Below are 19,599 nucleotides of genomic sequence, written 5' to 3' on the forward strand. Positions count from 1 at the left end.
AGGTCTTGCCATATTTTTTTACCACAAAATTGTGACTGGTTTGTGGTTCTACAAACTGAGCATTAGACTGGGATGCTCCCTAGTCTTTATTTCTGTTTCTCTCTAGACTTGCTGAGTGAATAGGAGTGCTTTTCAGTCTAAGTTATCTGGGCTCTTGCTCAAATGTGAAATGCTTTCACATCTTGTATGATTCACAGCACAGCTGAAAAGTGTGCTGACTCATAAAACCTTAAACAGTACTTTCCAGTACACCATCATATGAATGGTTTCTGCACCTTAAGGTAGATTTAATAAATTATGAACATTAGCAGTGCATTCTATAGATTCATCATCCTGAAACCATTCTTTGCCAGTGAAATCGGGTTGATCTGCTCCCCTAATTTTACTTCCATTTCCACAACCAAAATTTCATGTGTGTGCTCTAACTTTATTATCTTTATACCTTTACTTTACTATTATCTTCATACCTTTAACTCTGTTCTCTTTATACCTTTTTAATCTTATCACAACATTTCGCTTCTGCATACGTTGTGCTTTCCAAGGCACCACTGTAATCACAGGGCTGCTGGAGCAGAGTGAGATTTTCTGTATTTTCCTGTAACGCAGCAATTTCACCCCCTGCAATGTTACTGAACAGCATTACTGCAGGAAGCTCGCAAGGTGTGCTGTCACAGTAGAAATCAGATTTGCTTTATTACTTCTGTCCTTTCAATCTCTGAATCATTCCAGCAGTTACTGTTGTGGAAATATAAATTTATTTTATCAGATAGTTTTCCAGGGCAGAACATGTATTTTGCAAGACTAGGACAAGGATTTTCAATGTAAGCATATGAGGAGTAGTGGCTCTTGGTGTATGCTTTTTTATCTCTTGGGATTCAAAGCCTTTTCTGAATAAATGACAATAATTGCAGTCATACCCACTCAGGCTTTGGAAGTGGCAATTTGTGAGAACTTCCTTTTCAGCTCCTCCTGTAGGATTACTTGCATTTCCTGGGTGGTTAGTGAAAGGGTATGAAATGTATCCTGCCTGGTTATGTTTTTCCAGTTTGCTGCACCGTTCTGTCTGATTTTCAGCTGAAGCTGGGAGGAGGGGGAGGAGGGCACAGTACCCCTCAGCCAGACTTGTCAGACTTGTCTTCATCACAAATGCTATATAATTAGTTTGACAGTCCTCCTGTCTAATATAATTGTCTGTCCTGCTAAATGCTTGATGGCTGCAAGCTACTTTCCTAGTGATGGCAGTGTCTTCAGAGCGGGTTTGAAAAATTAAAGTTTCTTTACACGAACTGAAGGCTTAGGAACAACACTGGCTTGAGTTATTTATTTGGCCACTGTCTGTGTGCTTTCCTCCTCAGTTGGATTTTTTTCCCCAAACTTATTAAGTAACTTATGTGGGCTCTTGACTTCAATGGAGTGGGGTTCTGTTGTTGTTTTATAATGACATTTTAAAAGTCAGAGTGTAGGATTTATGGTGAAATTCTTATTCTCATGTTATGCAGCTCTTTGTGAAACTGGACTAGAAAAGCAATTAATTCAGCCTCTCCACAATAGTGGTCTGCTGAATTTAATAAGACAGATGTTAACAGGTGACAATTTTTATCACATTTTTATCCTGTGTTTGAATTCATGTATTTACAGGCCAGATTCTGCTCCCTGCGAGGTGGGAGGCCAGGTATCTCCTAAGCATAATAAGGTTTCAGCATTTTTTAATCATGAACAACTCGGGTTCTGATTTACTCTGCTAAGTCAGCTGTTGGTTTCCTTTTCTGTTTAGCATCAGGAATACCTTCTCAATAGACATCAGGGGTGTAAATATTTGTGCAAACCAATAAACAGAAGAAAGTCCTTAATGTCTGCTTCCCCCATTTCCCTGCCTACTTTAGCAGTTATTGAAAGCAGGCCAGATAAGCAATAATAAGGATTGAGAATATCACTTACTCTGGAGTTAATTCTCTGCACTGAATGTGTAATAGTGATAGTAATAAATGTTGTACCACCTGAATAGTGGAATGTGGGGAAAGCCAGAGCTCTGACTTGCTCAGTTATGGCCAGGGATCAGATTTTTCATTCAGAAGCATTACTGTGACAAGCTACGGGGATGATGTGACAATAATTGAATTGCTCAAATAGTTTTAGAAAGATAAAGACAGCACATGTTAGAACATAAATTTATTTCTGAACAAATTGCAACATTGAGAACTACTGTACAGAGAAAACTGCATCACACAACTCAGTCATGATATTTGTGCTTTGTAGGATAAGTAAACATTTATTCTACCACAGCAAAAATTTATATACTGACAACTAACTGTATCTGCTTAAAAATAAATACACTTTCCCATTTATTGGCTCTATCAAAGCACTTTACAATGCCCAGTGCTTTTTACTAACTTTCAGCCTTGGAAATGCTGAGCATTCACTGTTACCACTCGTGTTAGCATGAGCTGCGGATGTTCAGCAGTTTCTAGGAATGGGCCCCAGTAGTGCAGTTAGGTTGAGTAGATGCAACAAACTGACCTTTATCTTGACAGTAAAGAGACCTCCACTGACTTCATATATTGCAGAGATGTAGATGTTATTGAATGTTCTTTAATAGATTTCACTGACAGTCTGTATTTCTTAACAAATAAGTGATGAAATCATGCAAATTTAGCAATGGTTTTAAAGATAAAATTGAGAATAATATGGCTCTTTTTTCATAAATTACTTAAAACTACTTCAAAATCTTCAAAAATATTTAGTGCAAAAGGATAGTTTTCTTCTTTTCACCCCACCTCCCAAAAATATTATAGAAGCATATACTATTATATGGAAAATAAAATATCTCTTAAATATTTGATTTGGAAAGGCAGGCAGGCTTTCTATTATGCTATTTAAGAAGGGAGAAGCAAAATATAAAGATTTTCAAAGAAACAAATCACAGAAGAGCTTTGATGCGATAAGTTATGTTTACCTTTAAATTCAAAGCCAATCTCTTTGGCAGAGTGAAGAGAGTATCACTGAGTGTGTGATACCTAACATCATCTCAGTGAGAAGATACCATAGGATATCTTATCAAACAGTTATATAAATGTCATCATAATGTGGACTATCATACATAGTCCAACACATGTCCAAAATGAACAGGCATGTGCTGAAATTGTAGCAATTGTTTTGACTTTTTGAAAATTACAAAAATGAAGATTTTTATTTCAAGACAGCACTCTTTTTAGATATGTCGTTCTTCACTTTATTAACAATGTACTTGATTAAACTTAGTATTTCTTTTCAGTACTCTAACCGACACACAGCACGTTACTGAGTGCTTCAAACAGAAACACTTCACATAACACATTCCGTATCATCGCTCCCTCTTACTGGACAGGGACACTGAGGCACAGAGGTGATGTGACTCGCCCGAGGTCACCTGGTGGGGACAGGGCTTTAGGAACCCACTACCCTGACTCGCAGAGCTGTACTTGGGGACATACCAAGCACAGCTGTACTGAACTGCACTGCCTGCGAGTGTAAAGAAAGGAGGCTTTTTAAGGGTACTAATTGAGATTTGTACTCCCTTGAGGAAAAGACAGGAATGGGAACCAGCTATAGGGCTGAAATGATCACATGGAAAGAAAGTGAAATGTGTTTTCAGCAGCTTCTTGTTCTGTTTTTTGACTTCAAAGATCTGATGAGTTCACAAGTTTTTACCTCTCAGAGGACTGTGGAGACTTCTTTTAAAATGTTTGTTTTATTTGTTGAAGGGCATGGTTTTCTCTGTGCATCCTGGAACACACTCAGGTTCTAAAAGTTAAAACTGTACAAACATTAGTATTGTTTTAAAAATGAATGTTAGTATACCATCCTGTTTCAGCTGATTGATTTAATCAAATTGATGAAAATGGAATGTATTAGAAATTCAATTAAGTTTTACTTAATTCGTTAAGTAAATTAAGTCCATTAATTCAGAAAGCTAATAAATCCATCTTTTTCTAGCACAGTACATCCTACAGCACAATATGTCAAGCATCCCTCAGGATACAGAAGGATAAAATACACCTTGGTTTCAACTCTGCTCAGTGCAGTCATGGAACAGACAGGTGCTGTTTCTGTAGTTTATATATCTTTGCTCATTTTATTTGGTGATGTTTGGAAATCAGTGTTACACGAACCACTGCTTACTTAAGCTGGATTAAAACAAAGAAGTGGAACAGGCAATTGTTCCTAACCCAGTTCAAGGAGCCAATCGAACAGGCTTGGTGTCTTCTCTTTGCTCTCCTCACTGAGCTTGCAGTACTGCACCACAGCATGAAAGATGTCTCCCACTTTCCAGGACTTCCGTTGAACTAGCTGCACAACATCTAAAAACTAAATTGAAGGAGAAACCAAACAAAAAAAGTAACACCACCACTTAGCATTTGGCTAACATTTTGCTGAGGTGTCAAACAAACACATACAAACTGCTGTGAAGCAATGCTTTGTAAGTGCGCTGCTGTATCTCAGAGTGGATGCACGGTAACATAAGGGTAACATAAGGGTAACATAAGGGCTCTTCCTACTTATAGCACACTGAGAACTTCATTTCTGAAATTCCACTGTTCCTCAGGGACTGATCAGATTTCATGATGTTTTCTCAATCAGTTCTTCTCATCAATTATTTCCTATTTTTTTGCAATTAGATGGAGAACTGTGAAAGTAAGCATGCTAAAGAATCACAAGTTTCCTTGTTATCAACATCTCACAGTCAAAATGAAACTGTGGCTATCCATTTTATAAAGAAAAAGAATCCTTCATTACGTTGGTTATATTTTGAGTTATATTTAAGTTTCTGCATTTTCACATATCCATCCCACATCTTAAAATTCACATATTACCGGTGAGAGGGATTTCTGGGTAAGCTTCTGTCACATTAAATCTTTTGTTACAATTGTGGCTGAATCACCATAAGGATATGCATTTGCATTTTTTTTTCTTTGCCTCTAAACCAAGTTAAATATATATTCTTAAGCAGCTGTAAGGAATTCTGAATTTTGTCCACTTTGTTCTTAATAATAGGCTTTACAGTGTCATACATCTGGTCTGATTTTTCCTCTAGCATATAAATGAAAATCAAAGCTTTTCATTTCCTTGAATTTCACAATCAATATCTAATTGGCTCACAACTTCTACATTTAAACAACCCAAGAAAATATGGTGTCTCCAGTTAGTAGCTGTTTGCTATTTACATACCGAAGCCTAAACTTTTAATATGTATTTCAACAATATTTAATAGGCACAGTTATTTCCAAGAGTGCTGTTGTAGGCAGAATGTGCTTCATTATTCTCTAGTGTATTCCTGCAATTGAATTAACTGTTTGCCAAAGCACATGGGTAAAGCTGACAGCTGTTTCTTTAATTAGATGCAATTTGGATGGTGGCTGCTGAATGCATTTTAAATTATGTTTATGATAGCCAAATGCAAGTACTCAAGAACATCAAACAATATCTCTGCTACTCGAAATGATCTTCTCATAGACATTATTTTAAAAGATGAAAATACTGATTTATAATACTCTTTTCATTAATTGTTTTGTATACTGTGACACATTTTGTAAGCCTTATGGATTGAGCTATCTTGCTGAACTTGGAAAGGAGGCAATTTTTGTCATTCCTGAAATGCTGAAGGTGGTGTTTCATGGTGTCTCCAGTGAGCATTAATTATTCAGAAACAGTCTTCATTTCTTGTGACCATTTTGGTTTTTATCTCTGTGTGTCCTACCTTGGACTAATAACTCGGTGTTTCTCAGTTCTGGTCTGTCTTTGCCTGAAAACAAACTTTTGCATTCAGAATGAAGATTAGTGGAGACTCAGCTACATCTGTATAGGAGCTAAAGTGTACTGATATACATAACTTTTTTCCTTTGTTGTAGCTGAGACAGGGAAGATGCTTCACAATTTTTATACAATGATCCGAAACAGTCTGATTTTCCAAGAAAGAGATGTATGATCACAAATATTCGTCTGCCAAAAATGCTAGTCGGTCACCACCCTTGCTAAACTCTCTCTCTGGCTGGGAATAATGTAACAATACAACCTATACAGATGGTCCATCCTTCCCATTCCCTTCAACTAGCTCTGATGTGTTATGTGAGATACTGAGCCCAATCTAGCACAGATTATCTTTATCTTGCATTTAGTCTCTTCTGAACGTTTGAGCAATACACTTTTCTCACTGAACTGCAATTCCTTTCTACCAGCACAAAGCAATGGTAAAGGCAGTGCATTTGGCCACAGCAGTTCTCACCTAATTGCAAATTGAAGTGTCAGGCCCTGCTGTACCTCAAACATAAACCTGTCAGATAGCCAGAAACAAGTTCCTACTTGCCTGAGGTTGCCATGATCAGAGCAGTAGGTGAGGCAGAGCCTGTAGAAGGACTGGGGAATTTCAAAGCTTTAAATCTTAAGTACAACTCATGTATTAAGTCATAATTGTTTCTTGTTGCTAGTAGGCTCTGAATTGCAGAACTTTGTGTATATGATGTCTGCAATCAAATGGTTGTGGGTTGTTGTTTTGTTTTGTTTTGTTTTTTGTTGCAGATATGTGTTTAAACTCCGTATAAACTGTCTGGAATCCTTCAGATGCAACCATGGAAAGATGGAAAGGAATGAGAGATGGGAAGGGAGTCTAGCAGGGAGTGTAGGACAAGGATGGTTTTAAATTAAAAGAAGGCAGCTACTGATTAGACACTAGGAAGAAATCTCTTCCTGAGTGTGTGGTGAGCCCTCGCACTGCTGCCCAGAGAGCTGTGGGTGCCCCATCCCTGGTGGCTCTCAAGGCCACGCTGGATGGGCCACTGGGCAGCCTGAGCTGCTGGGGGGCAACCAGCACACAAGAGGGGGGAGTTGAAACTGTATGTGCTCTAAGGTCCCTTCCAACTCAAGCCATTCTATGATTCTACAATTCTATGAACCTTATGTCTTGATGTATTTAATCCTCTCTTTCTATAACAAGCAGTAGTATTCCCATCTTGCTGTGATGAAGACTTCACATCTGCTTCTAAGCTCAGCAACTTCACTAAGTCAATTGCTGGCAGGGGAACTGTTGGATCATGGCTCGAACTGCTGATTGAGCACCTGGAGAAGGGGTGTGGCTGGCGCAGGGAGCACAAGCAAGTTGTTTGCACCTGTGTTCCCTACACATCAGCAGGGGTAGAGCCAGGGTGGAGTCAGCTTGGGATCATGTAAGGGTCAGCCACTGAGGGGAAAGCATCCCTTGGACCTATGCTGCTTCCTGAGGAGTAGTGTCACAGATCCCTTTGCCTGTTGGGTGAGTTTGACTTTTCCTTCTGTATATGACTGTTGGCCTACTCATGAATACTTTATTTGCTATCACCAAGAATCTGTTAGGGGCAATTTTGTTCTTTGTGAGCAGAGTGTTGCTACTGTGACCAAAATGAAATAGCAATATGTCCAATTCTGTAAAAACTACCTTTTCAATTCTGTTTTCCTGAGATTTTTTAAAATAGATGGTTGGGATTCCAAGTTCAGAAGCAGCTATCCACTGTAGGGTGGCTCGCAGCTCTGCGTTGGGGCATTCTGGTTCCAGGTCAAAATTAATCACCAGGAGTTCTTTCTGATAATTGGCTGTTCCCACTGAGAGCCCAGAAGTACTTTCTGGAAAAACAATCTCAACAGTTATTATGCAATTTTTTTTTTATTTTTATTTTTTAACTTCAAATTGTATGTTGTAATTGAAATGGTTCAACTTACCCTCTGTATTATCTGTCTGTTCTTTAAGGAAAACCTTTTCTTCTGCTAAGTCACTTAGGAACAAAAAACAACAGGGCTTGTTAGTGATAGTTAGGAACATTCTATAACATTCCTTCACAATGGTTAAAATTCTCCCCCAGTGTAAGACCTAGAAAACTGCACGAAAAAAGTTATGCAGGATGATGTGTATTATGTGATAAAATGCCTACTGTTACAGTAGTTTAATTTGTAAGTCAAGAAAAAACAAGGAACTTGCAGTGCTTTTCCTGTAATGTGGTGAAATACTTATACTGGTTGCAATATGTACTGTGTTTTATCAGAGTCTGTGTATTTCCTTTGATGTTATTTGAAGATGACGTCATGGTAAGACACAGCAGGTCTCATAACCTTTCCAATAAGCTGTGGGAAAATACTGAATTTGCCATGTCTGCATTTTTCAGTGCTGTACTCCTTGGGTGAAACTCAAAAAAGTCTCGCTTTCTAGTTGCGTTTTTCAAAGTTAAACACAAACTACTGATGACTTCAGCTACTGCTCTTTTAAAATATATTATCTGTTTGGATAATCAAATTCTGTTTCATGTTGCAAAAAAAACTCAAAAGACTATTGCTTCTCATGTTCCACTGTTCTTGTTAAACTATAGGAAACAAAATTCAGGTATGTTTTCACTGCTTCAGTTTTCATTTGTGAATATAATGCCCATGCTCATACACATCTAGTAGGAACCTGTAAGTTCAGGTTTGAAGCTATAATTGTGGTAGTTGTTCCCTTGCTTCTGGAGGGATAGCTTACGCATTTCTGGACTATCCCATCCTGTCCTCAACCAAGAACAACACAAGTGTAAGGCTTTGTCTCCCATATGGGAGACACTACACTTACCACCCTCTTCCACAAAGCTGTCACAGTCTTCCCTAAGGCTTCAAAGGATCAAGATCAGATATAAGTTACTACAGATGTGAAAGAATAAAATGGCAGCATGCAATGTATATTTTGTCATGATTTAGAATTGTAGCTGCCTAACAGCATCTTTCCCATCAGATTTTTTTTTTCAGCTTTCTGTTTGAGTAGCATTTGAGTTCTGTACCATGACTTTGATTTGGGTGAGGACAAATTGCTCCAAGTGGTGGAGCTGTTCTCCACAACATCTGTTCTGCCAGGATCTCAACCCTGTTGGCTAACGCTTGAAAGTAGCCACTGAAAGCTAATGGGGAATCGGTTATGTACCCCTGTAGACTTTACAAAGGAGACCAATTGGGTCAACATTAGGAATTCATATAGGAAGTGCCTCTGCCTAATGTTAAGATGTGAAAGTTTTGATATGGTTAGAGTCCTAATTGGTAGCTCAGAGAGAATGCATGCAGTGAAAATACAAACATCCAGATTTCTTACAGAAAAGAGCCTCTCAAAAGCAAGGTAGCTTGTTGTAGGATATTCTGGTAACTGTGAAGATCTGATGTCAAAGTTCCTGTATTCAATGTGTGATGTACAGTCCATGTGCTTGTACAGTGGCTGTGCCCTGTCTGCATCATGACATTTACCAGCTGGCTGGTCACACCTTGTCCCAGGGTCTTAGATTCTTTAGGCAGATACTGGCACATCTCTTGACAATTTTATTGCATGCTCAGTAGAAATATGCTCAGAAAAATACTTAAGACATAATACTAGCATTTTTCCAAGAGTATCTTTCTTTTCTTTTTCAATTTAATTGATCCTTATTTACTTGATCTTAATAGCTGTTCTATTAAAGCTTTGACAATACTTTAAGTTACTCAGAGAATATAAAGTTCACACAATGTAAAATAGATACCCAGAAGATAGAAAGCTCTCCTCTAGGTAGAACAGCTGATGGATTTGTGTTCTTTTGAGAGATCTGTCCACCTGGGTGGCTTTTCCTGTAATCTTTCACTGCCTAATGCTGTCACACTCCACAGACACCTGCATGTGTACCTTTCTGAAACTAATGGTAGGCTAAGCAGCAGGTGCAAAGCAGGGCTTGGCACATCTTAGATGGTGTAAACGATTTGCAGTTAAAATTAGTCTAAACATCAAATCTCACTTCAGTGACTACTTACTTAATCATAGGAGAAGGTGGCATGTTTTCCTGATAAATTTCCAGGTCCATAATGCCAAGACTGCTAGTTGTACTGCTGTTGCCATTGCTGACAAAGCAAAAGTTTAAATATTAGTGCCAAGCTTCACTGAACATATCTCCATGCATTATTTTTCTGCAGAAAGTAAAGTGAGGAGTCTGTCCCACATTCTACAAACACAACTGTGCTCATCAAGTGGTTCTCAGAATGAAGCATGCTAATATGTTTAAAGTAATGAGGTTTTATTAAAATAGCTCTAGGCAGATCATGTAGCAAAGTAATGTTGTGAACTGAAAATAAATAATAGTAGGCTATCTTCTCGTGAATGGCTTATGCAATGAGCATTTGGAATCAAACAGGAAAACAGTTTGCATGTGCCACTGAAATGAAAGGAAAGATTACCAAGTACAGAGGTGTCCTGGAAAAACCTTCAGAGATTCAGATACCTCTGAAAGTTGAGGGTTATGTCAAGGAGTGGGAGGCACCTGTCTGTGTGTGTGTGCACGCACGCCAAGGCTGCTTATCATACTACTTACCTGTTGGGTGATCCTGTGTTGCATCTGTTTCAGTATATTACATCCTATCCCAAATACTATTTGGGATCTGATGGAACCCACAGGTACAGTGATAATCCCTTAGGGTTCTGGCTACTCTGAAAGACTTTTGGTTTTAAAGCCAGTGCTACCTGGGACCATTACTACCTTGAAGCATTCTTTAACTGCTTCACAAAGTTGAAGTAAAACAACTGAGAGTATCTGGGGGAAAAACAGTATGTTTGCTTTATAGCATTGCTATAAACTTGACAGTGAATGTTTATGTAGTCATAATATGTAGTCTGAAAAACAGGTTGTGAATTTGCTATCAAATAGCACCAGTTTGTTCTGTGTGTTAAGTAAGCCTTGCCACTTAATTTATTTTAGAAAAGAAACCAAGTGTTTTTCCTTACATCTGAGGGATTGACCAGACAGTTCTTTTCTCTATCAGGTTTTTGAGTCAGTATCAGAATGCCACGTGTTCAGGTTTGTTGTAACACTTTGTTTCAATGAGCTAAAAGGCACAATGCATTACCTCTCTATAACCTGATATTGTCAAAGGATTGATACTAGAATAATGAGATAAATGTTCACTCATACTGACAGACATGCTTTGTTCAGTATTTTTCCTGCTAGCCAACAGTGATTTCTAACAGACTTCCTTTTTCTTGATTCACTACCATACTCTCTTCTCTTCTTTCTGTCTTAATATCCACAGGAAAGATGTAATTACTTGAGAGTATTTAAAAATGTAATTTAAGATCGTGTGAAGAAAAGACCTTGCTCAATTTGAAGTTGTGGAAGTTTGTGAAGTCAAACTAACATCGCTTTATCTAGTCCTTGGAGTACACGTAACATCTTTAAACACATCCTGACTTAAGGAGGAACACAGTACAGTGCAATAGGGGCACTGGAATTCATGCCTACTCAGGGCAAGTTCAGCCCTTCTCTTTCAAGCTGTTCCCCATGCTGGTCTATGCAGATCAGGGTGCTACTTGTTCCCTAATTGCACAGATACTTGCTGGGAACAGCAGTCTCAGCTAGGCAGATGCCATGATAAGCATTGTGGAAATAGTAGCAAATAAAGCAAAGGAAAGGCCACAACAATTAGTTTATTTGGTGGCTCTTCACTGTAGGACTGAGGCACTTGCACAGGGTTGAGGAAGAATGTGCTTTCATTGACTCAATCTAATTGCTTACCAATACAAAGACCTGGTTTAAAATCAGGATATGGCTGCTTTTTTCATCATCTGATCTTCCTTTATAGTATTCTCAGTAAATCTCGAGCTATTACTCCTCATTCCTGACACATGCTAATCAAGTCATAGGCTTGACTGATTGAAGTATAATGCATACTAAGAATAGACAGTATTCGTACCTCAGAGATCGTTCGCTGAGTTGTAAGTAGCTACTTGTGTCGTCAGGATTGTCTTCATCATTGGCTAGCTGGGACCAGCTGCCAGTGCTTTCTTCACTGCTGCTGAGGTGTACTGGAAATTCTTCAGCTGCTTTTGTCTCTCCTGTGATTTCAGCATCTGGTTTGCTCTGAGTGCTTTTGCTGGTAGGGTGGTAAGGAATAATGGTAATACAGGAAAACTGGTACTGCCAATCTTCAGGTAATGCTCATTCAGTTTAACAAGGTGCATAAACTGTACAGATGCAAGAGGCTAGACAAATTCAATTGTCTAGACAATTCTTACATGAACTCTAGTTGAACACATGGTTGGGAATGCTCTTTAGATATGGTCTTCCTATGAGTGCTATAAACTAACACAAAACTAAGCCCTGTACTGCAATATGAATAGGAAAGGTTTGATCTGTACAGAAAGAACTGCTTACAGTTTAGATCTTAATGTCCTTCAGCCAATCAGTGTTTGAAATACGGGGGTTAAGCACTAGAGCATAATGACAGCATATGTTGCCAAGGTTTTTTGCTTGTTTAATGGGATCTTTTATTTCTATTGGACCACTAATTAAAATTAGTTATATGTACACTCATGAATATTTTTCAGCTGGGGAAGTATAATTGAGGATGAAGTCAGAAATGTGGTATCCTTGCCTGCTTTTCTAATGCCAGCTTTAGTTATTAGCACTTGAGGTTCTGCACTGAGTTCTGTATAGTATGTTCAGACTTTATCCTCCAGTTACTGGTGTATGACAAAAGTAGAAATGTACTATATATGCACAAGAAATTCAGAATTGTTATAATTATAAAAGTATAGAATATAATAGAAGACAAAAATATTATCCAGTTCAGAAGTAAAATAATAGCAACTAGATGGATCCAACTTCATCTTTTCTGAGCTCTGCAGGATCTCTGATTAGATCATTCTACTGTGATACTTTTGTTTTAACCCTCACTCAAGCTTACATGAAGAATATTTTGTGCAGCATCTTCACTGATAATGCTACCTTCTAAAAGTCTCTCATTTCTATTTTGTGTATGTTTTTCTGAATTGCTTGAAATGCATTTTGATTTATTTAAATACAGCAGAAACACGCAGATTTATTTTATTTTTTTTTTTACTCAACGCATTTCAAAGTCAGCTGTTTTAAAGCAATACAGGAAAGACAACATTCAGACTATTTATAGGAAGCTAAAAAGTAAAACAAAGTGAAAAATATTTTCACTGTGGAAAAGTATTTTCCAGTACTGAATTTGGAGAACATAGGAAAAATGCCTTCTAATTCTACACGCTTGATGTGATTGTCACACATACGTGCATATTTATATGACACAAATGTAAAATTATATATCTATACATAAAAGTATAGTTAAGGTAACTTTTCAGAGGCAAACTGGAAATTGTAGGATTTACCAGGGGTCTTTTGTTATGCAGGCAGAAAAATATTTAATAATTAAAAGAAGCATCTCTTTTCTTGGAATATAAATAATGAATCACTGCTGCACCAGAGTAATAGCTAAAGCAAAACTGTAGTTTTGTTATATTTATGGGTTTGCATTTGCAATTCTGTAATTAAAAGAAAATTTTATGTAGCTCTAGAATATCTCTCTTAAACTGACAATTTCTCTAGGCTTTTATCTGTAGATGTCAGCAAACATCCTGACTTCAGTTAAAAGAAGAGATTAACCCAAACATTGTATTGCAAGAGATTAACTTGACTAAGAATATAGTGAGATGTGATCGTTGTCAATATGTGCTTTTCCTGTTCTCTTCCTGTGGGGACAACTGAGAAGTTGCTGCATTAATGCTGGGTGAGCATGAAAGAGAAGCAGCCTCCTGGATAGAGAGAAAGGGGGTGTATCTGCCTGAGGGTCTATGATCTACCAAGTTGTTATCATCTTTTGGACAACCTAACCTGTCATCCCTGATCTCTTGGACACAAAACTCATCATCACAAGCAGCCAAGCAGCAAGGTGACAGTGTTACCTAGAGGCTATTTAACACAGGGCAGGAAGCAGACAATACTCGATCTGCTTGGTCTCACATGTGAGATTTCTGTGGGACTAATGACCTTGTAGGAGCATGTTAGTAAATGGCTCATAAACTGTGCAGGAAATAACTCCATTTTCAAACAGATTCAAATAGACAGATTTCTCAATGATTTTAAAAGCAGGTTACACTTGAAGGAAGAGGAAGGTGAGTGGGAGGGAGCCAGTATGAAAGAATTTAGACTGTTGTAATTATCCACCTAATTGCTGCCACAGACAGAGAAGTATGTGCTTTCTCACTTCAAGTAGAGTTTTGTCAGAATGGTTTTGAACACAAGCATCTTTCTAGCACTCTGAGATAATGGGGTGCTGAAAATCTCCAAGTGATTTTAATTTTTCTTCCAAACTGCAAGCACAAAGCTGAACTTCAAGCTCTCTGAAGTCTGGTTGTGTTTCCAGGAACACAAAACATCAGTAACATAAGCACAGTAGAGATCTTCACCTCTTATTCAGTTATCTTCTGTTCCATGTTTGCCCTACTTTTTAACTTTTTTCTTAAATTGAGATATCAACAAATGCTAAATGAAAGTTCAACTTTTTAAATCTGTCCTGTCTTGATTTAAGGAAGACTTAGGTATCTGTTAGGGAAAACTTGCTCATTAATACAGTATTAGTTTTGAACCTCAGAGCCATAACACAGTTATATTCAGCATATGTTTGCTATACAAATTAGTACTGATGTGTCACTTGGTGCTTTTATGTAATTTGAGGATATGTAGAGATATTCTACTCTGGTTATTTCTTCCACAGTGATTTTTCCCTTACTTTCTGCCATCACCAAACTAATTTTCACTGGGAAATTAAATACTAAAGCAATGTGCTGATTTGTTGTTTGGTCACCTACCTATTCAGTAGGGTACTGGAAACCATGTGCTTCCCAGTATAAGCTTCTGGAGGCTTTTCCTTGCCTTGATGCTCCCTTTCAGAAAGTTCATGTAGAGTTAAGGACTCAGAGTCTTTATCTGACTCATCTCGTTGATCAGTTTCTATTTGAATTAAAGGCACTTCCCTGTGCTGACCTGCAGGGAGGCATTCAGGGTTCTTCACGTGCTCCTTCTGTTCACCCAAATTTATTTCATCCCTTTTGGGTTCTACTTGAATCCGAGTTACACTCTGGGGATGTTTGCTTTCCAGCATGTGTTCTTGGCTTGCAGAATCAAAGGCATCCTGCTGGACAACAATTAAATTTTTACCACTTTCAACAATATTTGCAGCCAGTCTGTTCGCATACTGTTGCACATGTGGTGGGGAATCGCTGTGAAAATGATCTGCCTCTGCAACCTCTGCCTCATCTGTTATGATTTTGTTTTTGCGCATTAGAGATTCAATAGAGCTTGCCCACGTCTCATGAATCAACATATCTGTTATCTGGTCAGTCTTGCATCTTTGGTACAGGCATGAGTCAGACTTGCAAAGACCTGAAGAAGCCACTGTACTGACTGGCTGTACACTTAAGGAATCCTGGTGATGCTGGGCAAATCCATCTAATGAATTTGCTTTGACTGGGATGTTAACTGTCAGTCTAGAACCTGACGATCTGCCATCAGGCACTGAGGACTGTCTAAAGCAAAAAGGTGATCGCAGGGAGGGTGGTAGCAAACTGCCACACCAGTCCTTTGAATTCCGAGGGGAAGATGCATTATCTTTATTTTCCTTTTCTATTTCTTTCAGCATGTACCTGTAAAACTCTTCTGTTATGCTTTCTGTGCTGGACTGCTTAGATGGGCAACTTGGTCGTACGTTAAGATGACCGTTTTTCTTAGCAACCTGTTGCAAAGCAGAAGTCAAGATGTTGTTTGCATTTTTTCCTGCATAATAATCTAGTAATAAATCAAAGCCTCTTCCTTCATTTTCCATTTGGTTCACCATAAATCTTGAAAACTCATCTGTAATGCTTTCGCAACTAGATTGCTTTGAGACGGAACTTGTCTGGCTCACAGGCTGACCAAAGGCATTCATTAGGCCTAGAGTATTGACAGAGGCTTTGGAATCCGTATCCTCCTCTGGTATGCTCTCACAGCTTGACGCCTTGGCTCGGCTCCATCTTTCACAGTGCAGCCTGTTCCTGGGATGGTTTGGACCTTGCCAGATGCTGTCAACCACAGAGAGTTCAGTGAGGTTCATGATCTTTGCAGCCACTTCATTTGCAAAGATATTGACAGAATCTGGTGTGTCCTCCAGGTTTATAGATTCATCTACTACTCGATTCATCAACCTTTCCTTCAGCTCAGGATGCTCATCTGTCTTTCTTTTGATCTCACTAAGTCGAGGTGCCCTATGCTTACGAACAACTGAGCCATTAGCATGGGTTTCCTTTTTCCTTTTCATAGTTCTGCATGATATACTCTGGGTCACCAGATATTCATTGCCTCTCTTCCATGCACAGAACCAGGGCTGCTTTCCATTTGAATTTTCAAGACAAATGGCAGCTATTTCTGTTGCCATAGAGACTACTGTTTCTGCCAATTCTTCTGCAAAATCTGTTATACAGTATTTGTCTCTTGAATTTTTCACTTGTAGTGCAGGTTGAGAAGGAAGTAAGACATGGTTTCCTAACAAAGACAAGCTAACTTGGACTTCATCACTTAGCACAGCATCACACTTATGTTTGGCCTGGTTTTCTGCATTCACGGCGACACTGGAAGACAGTTGCTCCTGAACACCATGCCTGCATTCATTGTTTGCAAAGGTACTTTCTCTGTCTGAAAATGATCTGTAGTCTCTCTTCTTCTGAATGTTACCCTGATTTGGGGACTTGTAACAGTCTCGTGTGGTTCTTTTCAGGTATCTTTTCTTGGGAGATGTTTTTGCAACAAGTGCATTATGCCCAATAGCTTTACTTGTTAGCTCTGAATTCAGGGTGGCACTTTCATTGCTATTTGCATCTCTCATGCTAATTTTCTTCATGTTGATACTGTTTTCAGGGTCTTTGCTAGCATTGTAGGATGTACCAAATGGCTTAATAGCAGAATGATCAAGGGGTCCATGTGATGTTTCACATGCAGTTGCCTGTGTTGGCCATTCTTCTACTCTGGTTACCTTCTTGCCTTTCAGGCCTTCAGAAAAGAGAGGAGAACACTCTTCAACTTGTCTTATGTCGTTTATCTTCTTGCAAGTGAAATATATCACGTTAAAAAGCAACTCGTTGGCAGTCTCCATGAAAATGTCTTGTGTACTTGAGCTGTTTTCTGAATGGGACTGTAGCTCTCTTTTCTTTCTGACCTCTTCAATAGAATGTCGTAGAATAATATTGGATAAATTTTGTGCCAGTTCATCTCTGATTACTTCATCGGAGTGTGGAATCCGTGGCCTTGCTGCTGTTTCAATAATTCTTCCATTTATGGATTCCATAAAATGCCCTACGTTTTTGTATGTATTGGGTTTTGTCAAAATTATTGATGCCTCTTTGAGAAGGGCCTCTGCAATGCTATCATTCAGCTTTTCCATGCTGCTTCCTACAGCTATGCTACAATGAAGAGTAATGGCTGCAGAAGTCTGAGCTGCAGACAGCAGCCCACTCGAAGTTGCAGGGTACTTCTCTTCCTTTGTTTCTCCCAGACCACAGACTGCTACAGCACTTGCTACTTGAGTCATGCCACACAGTGCAGATGGAAATGAATATTCTGTGCTAGTACAGTCTTCAAGTAGCTGTGAAGAATCTGTGTGTAGATCTTCATTATCACCTGTTTCGCTTTTAGAGTCTGCAGCTTCTTGATCCCTTCTGAATTTTTCTGCTGCTTGGGGACTTGAAATGGTTCCAATGACAGTTGCTGCACAAGCCAGAGCCATCTCCAGTGCACTCTGGCTGTGTCTGTTTGAATGGTCTTCTTCAAAGTAATCTGAAACTTCAGAGCTTTCTGTTTCAGTCCAGTGGCACAGGTTTGGGAAGGCAGACCCTGGCCACTCTGGCACGTTCTCACTGCTGTCTGGACTCTGCACTATGACAATCTTTGGAAGTTCATTCCATGATTGAGAAGTAGATGCATCTTTTGACTTGCAGGAGCTTCCTACGGAGATGCTGACTGCAGCCTCCTCACTGAAAGTGGGTTGAGACTGTGATAGTCTAATGAATGCATCCTGCAGAACAGATTCTGCTAAATTTGTAGCATACTGACCTGTAGCTGCTTGCTTGTTTTGCAAGGGAGGGTCGCTTTTCCTAACACCTGCACAATCCTCTACTTCTGCCTTACTGTTGGGTTTTGCTGTAGAGTCATAAAGAGGCCCCAGCTCTTCTTTAGCCATTTTGGTTAAGGATGCATCTAATACACTCACTGAGCAGGAATCCTCAGTACTGAGAGATGATGTAGCTCTTCCCACTAATTCCTTTTGACACAGGATGTCCTGCTCTGGCTTATCTTCAGGTTGTGAGATGCCATCTTCTGCCACAATATGCACAGCTTCAGAGACTTTACTAGCTGTATTATCTTCATTAATGCAATTCCCTTCAAGAATTAATGGCAACCTGGCTTTTCTGTAGTGAAGACTTTCAAATCCTTTTCCTTTATTTTTTCTGACATCAGAAGATGCTTCTGAAACACTTATTTTTTCATGGGCTGCTGAAAGAAAAGTAAGATGTTAGTCTTTGCAGAGCTCCCTGTATCTTTAAAACAAAAATAGCTGCGTAACTAATACATTACTGCTCTGTAAAATTGCTGTACAAACAATTATCCTTCTGTCTGAACTGCAATTTAAAAGTATGAATGGCTATCCTTTTTCTAAACTACATATAAATACAAGCATAAATTAACATGAAGTGCAATTTCTGCAACAATTGCCATGGCTGTTCTGCCAATGAACAATAGCAGAATTACACTCAGCCTCATTGCTTTTACCAGTTTTATATTCATCAGCCTCGTTTTCCTCCTCGAGATGCTCAGATGCTGTGAGGAAATCTTCTTCTATTGAGGACACTGAGCAGTTTGTGTCGTCCTCAGGCTTTGAGACATGAGCTTCTATCTGCAGCTGTCTCTCCTGAACAAGCTCAAGCCCAATCAGAAACTTGTTTATTTCGAAGATGATGCAGCTTGCACTGTTCTTCCTGTCTCCCCTTGCACACTGAACCAGGCAGACATCTGCTTGCCAAGGACACTAGAGGGGAAAAGAATCTCAAAGAGTTATTTAATTAAAAAATAGAACTTACTTTATGCTTTCCTCTAGAAAAATCTCAGGAATGTTCTGTTGCAAAGATGCAATACAATTTGTCGTTTAGATTCTAACACAGTGTGCAGTTACATATATGCCAAAATAAGACCATTTGGATTGGCAACTTCTGTTACACAAGCATTTTAGTACAGAACCCAGCTGTATCACAGGAGTGCCCTTATTTTGTTGAAATCACCAAGTTTTTTTCTCAATCAGCCTCTTATTTTAATGACAGTCTTGCTTTTAGCTATGTTGGAGTTGGCTACCGGACACACCATTACTACAGCCCTCACACCACCCACTATTACCTCTCTCTGGAGGGAATTGTTTGTGGACATGAATTGCTTTTCAGGATAATTTCTGCTTGTTCTCAAGGCAGCCTTGTTCATACTGGCTGGTGAGATAAGGAGCAGGTCACCTTCAGGTATCCTTAGGAACTATTTAAAAATAGCAATTTATTTTCCTCTCCCTCTTGTTCTTTATTTGCCCCAAGCCCTATTACTTCAGACCAGTATAATCTCCAATTGAAAGCACCGTGTTGAACCTTTACATAAAAAAATCTTTGTCAGTGAAGGTGTACGATTAAGGAGGAAGGTGGGAAAAGAAATTGAGGGAAAATAATTTGTTATCCTTGTTTTATGGATATCAGAAGTGCTG

General features: G+C 38.9%; 1 protein-coding gene across 6 annotated transcripts in view; it reads right to left on the bottom strand.

Moving 5' to 3' along the window:
• Window positions 1–2,154: 2,154 nt before the first annotated feature.
• Window positions 2,155–19,599, bottom strand: part of SPHKAP (SPHK1 interactor, AKAP domain containing) — a 68,072-nt gene continuing 50,627 nt past the window's right edge. For 5 of the 6 annotated variants that reach the window (XM_052686828.1, XM_052686830.1, XM_052686831.1 and 2 more), the window contains 7 exons: window positions 18,633–18,888; window positions 14,645–18,356; window positions 11,725–11,904; window positions 9,796–9,882; window positions 7,726–7,778; window positions 7,445–7,629; window positions 2,155–4,344 (listed from right to left, as the gene is read on the bottom strand). In XM_052686828.1, the coding sequence (XP_052542788.1) occupies window positions 4,201–4,344; window positions 7,445–7,629; window positions 7,726–7,778; window positions 9,796–9,882; window positions 11,725–11,904; window positions 14,645–18,356; window positions 18,633–18,888 (4,617 nt within the window). In that variant the 3' untranslated portion in view covers window positions 2,155–4,200. The remainder of the gene's footprint in view (window positions 4,345–7,444; window positions 7,630–7,725; window positions 7,779–9,795; window positions 9,883–11,724; window positions 11,905–14,644; window positions 18,357–18,632; window positions 18,889–19,599) is intronic. The other variant, XM_052686829.1, reaches the window with a different exon arrangement.

This window comes from Tympanuchus pallidicinctus, unplaced genomic scaffold, assembly GCF_026119805.1.
Source record: "Tympanuchus pallidicinctus isolate F22 unplaced genomic scaffold, pur_lepc_1.0 scaffold22, whole genome shotgun sequence".
In the NCBI taxonomy this organism is placed as follows: Eukaryota; Metazoa; Chordata; class Aves; order Galliformes; family Phasianidae; genus Tympanuchus; species Tympanuchus pallidicinctus.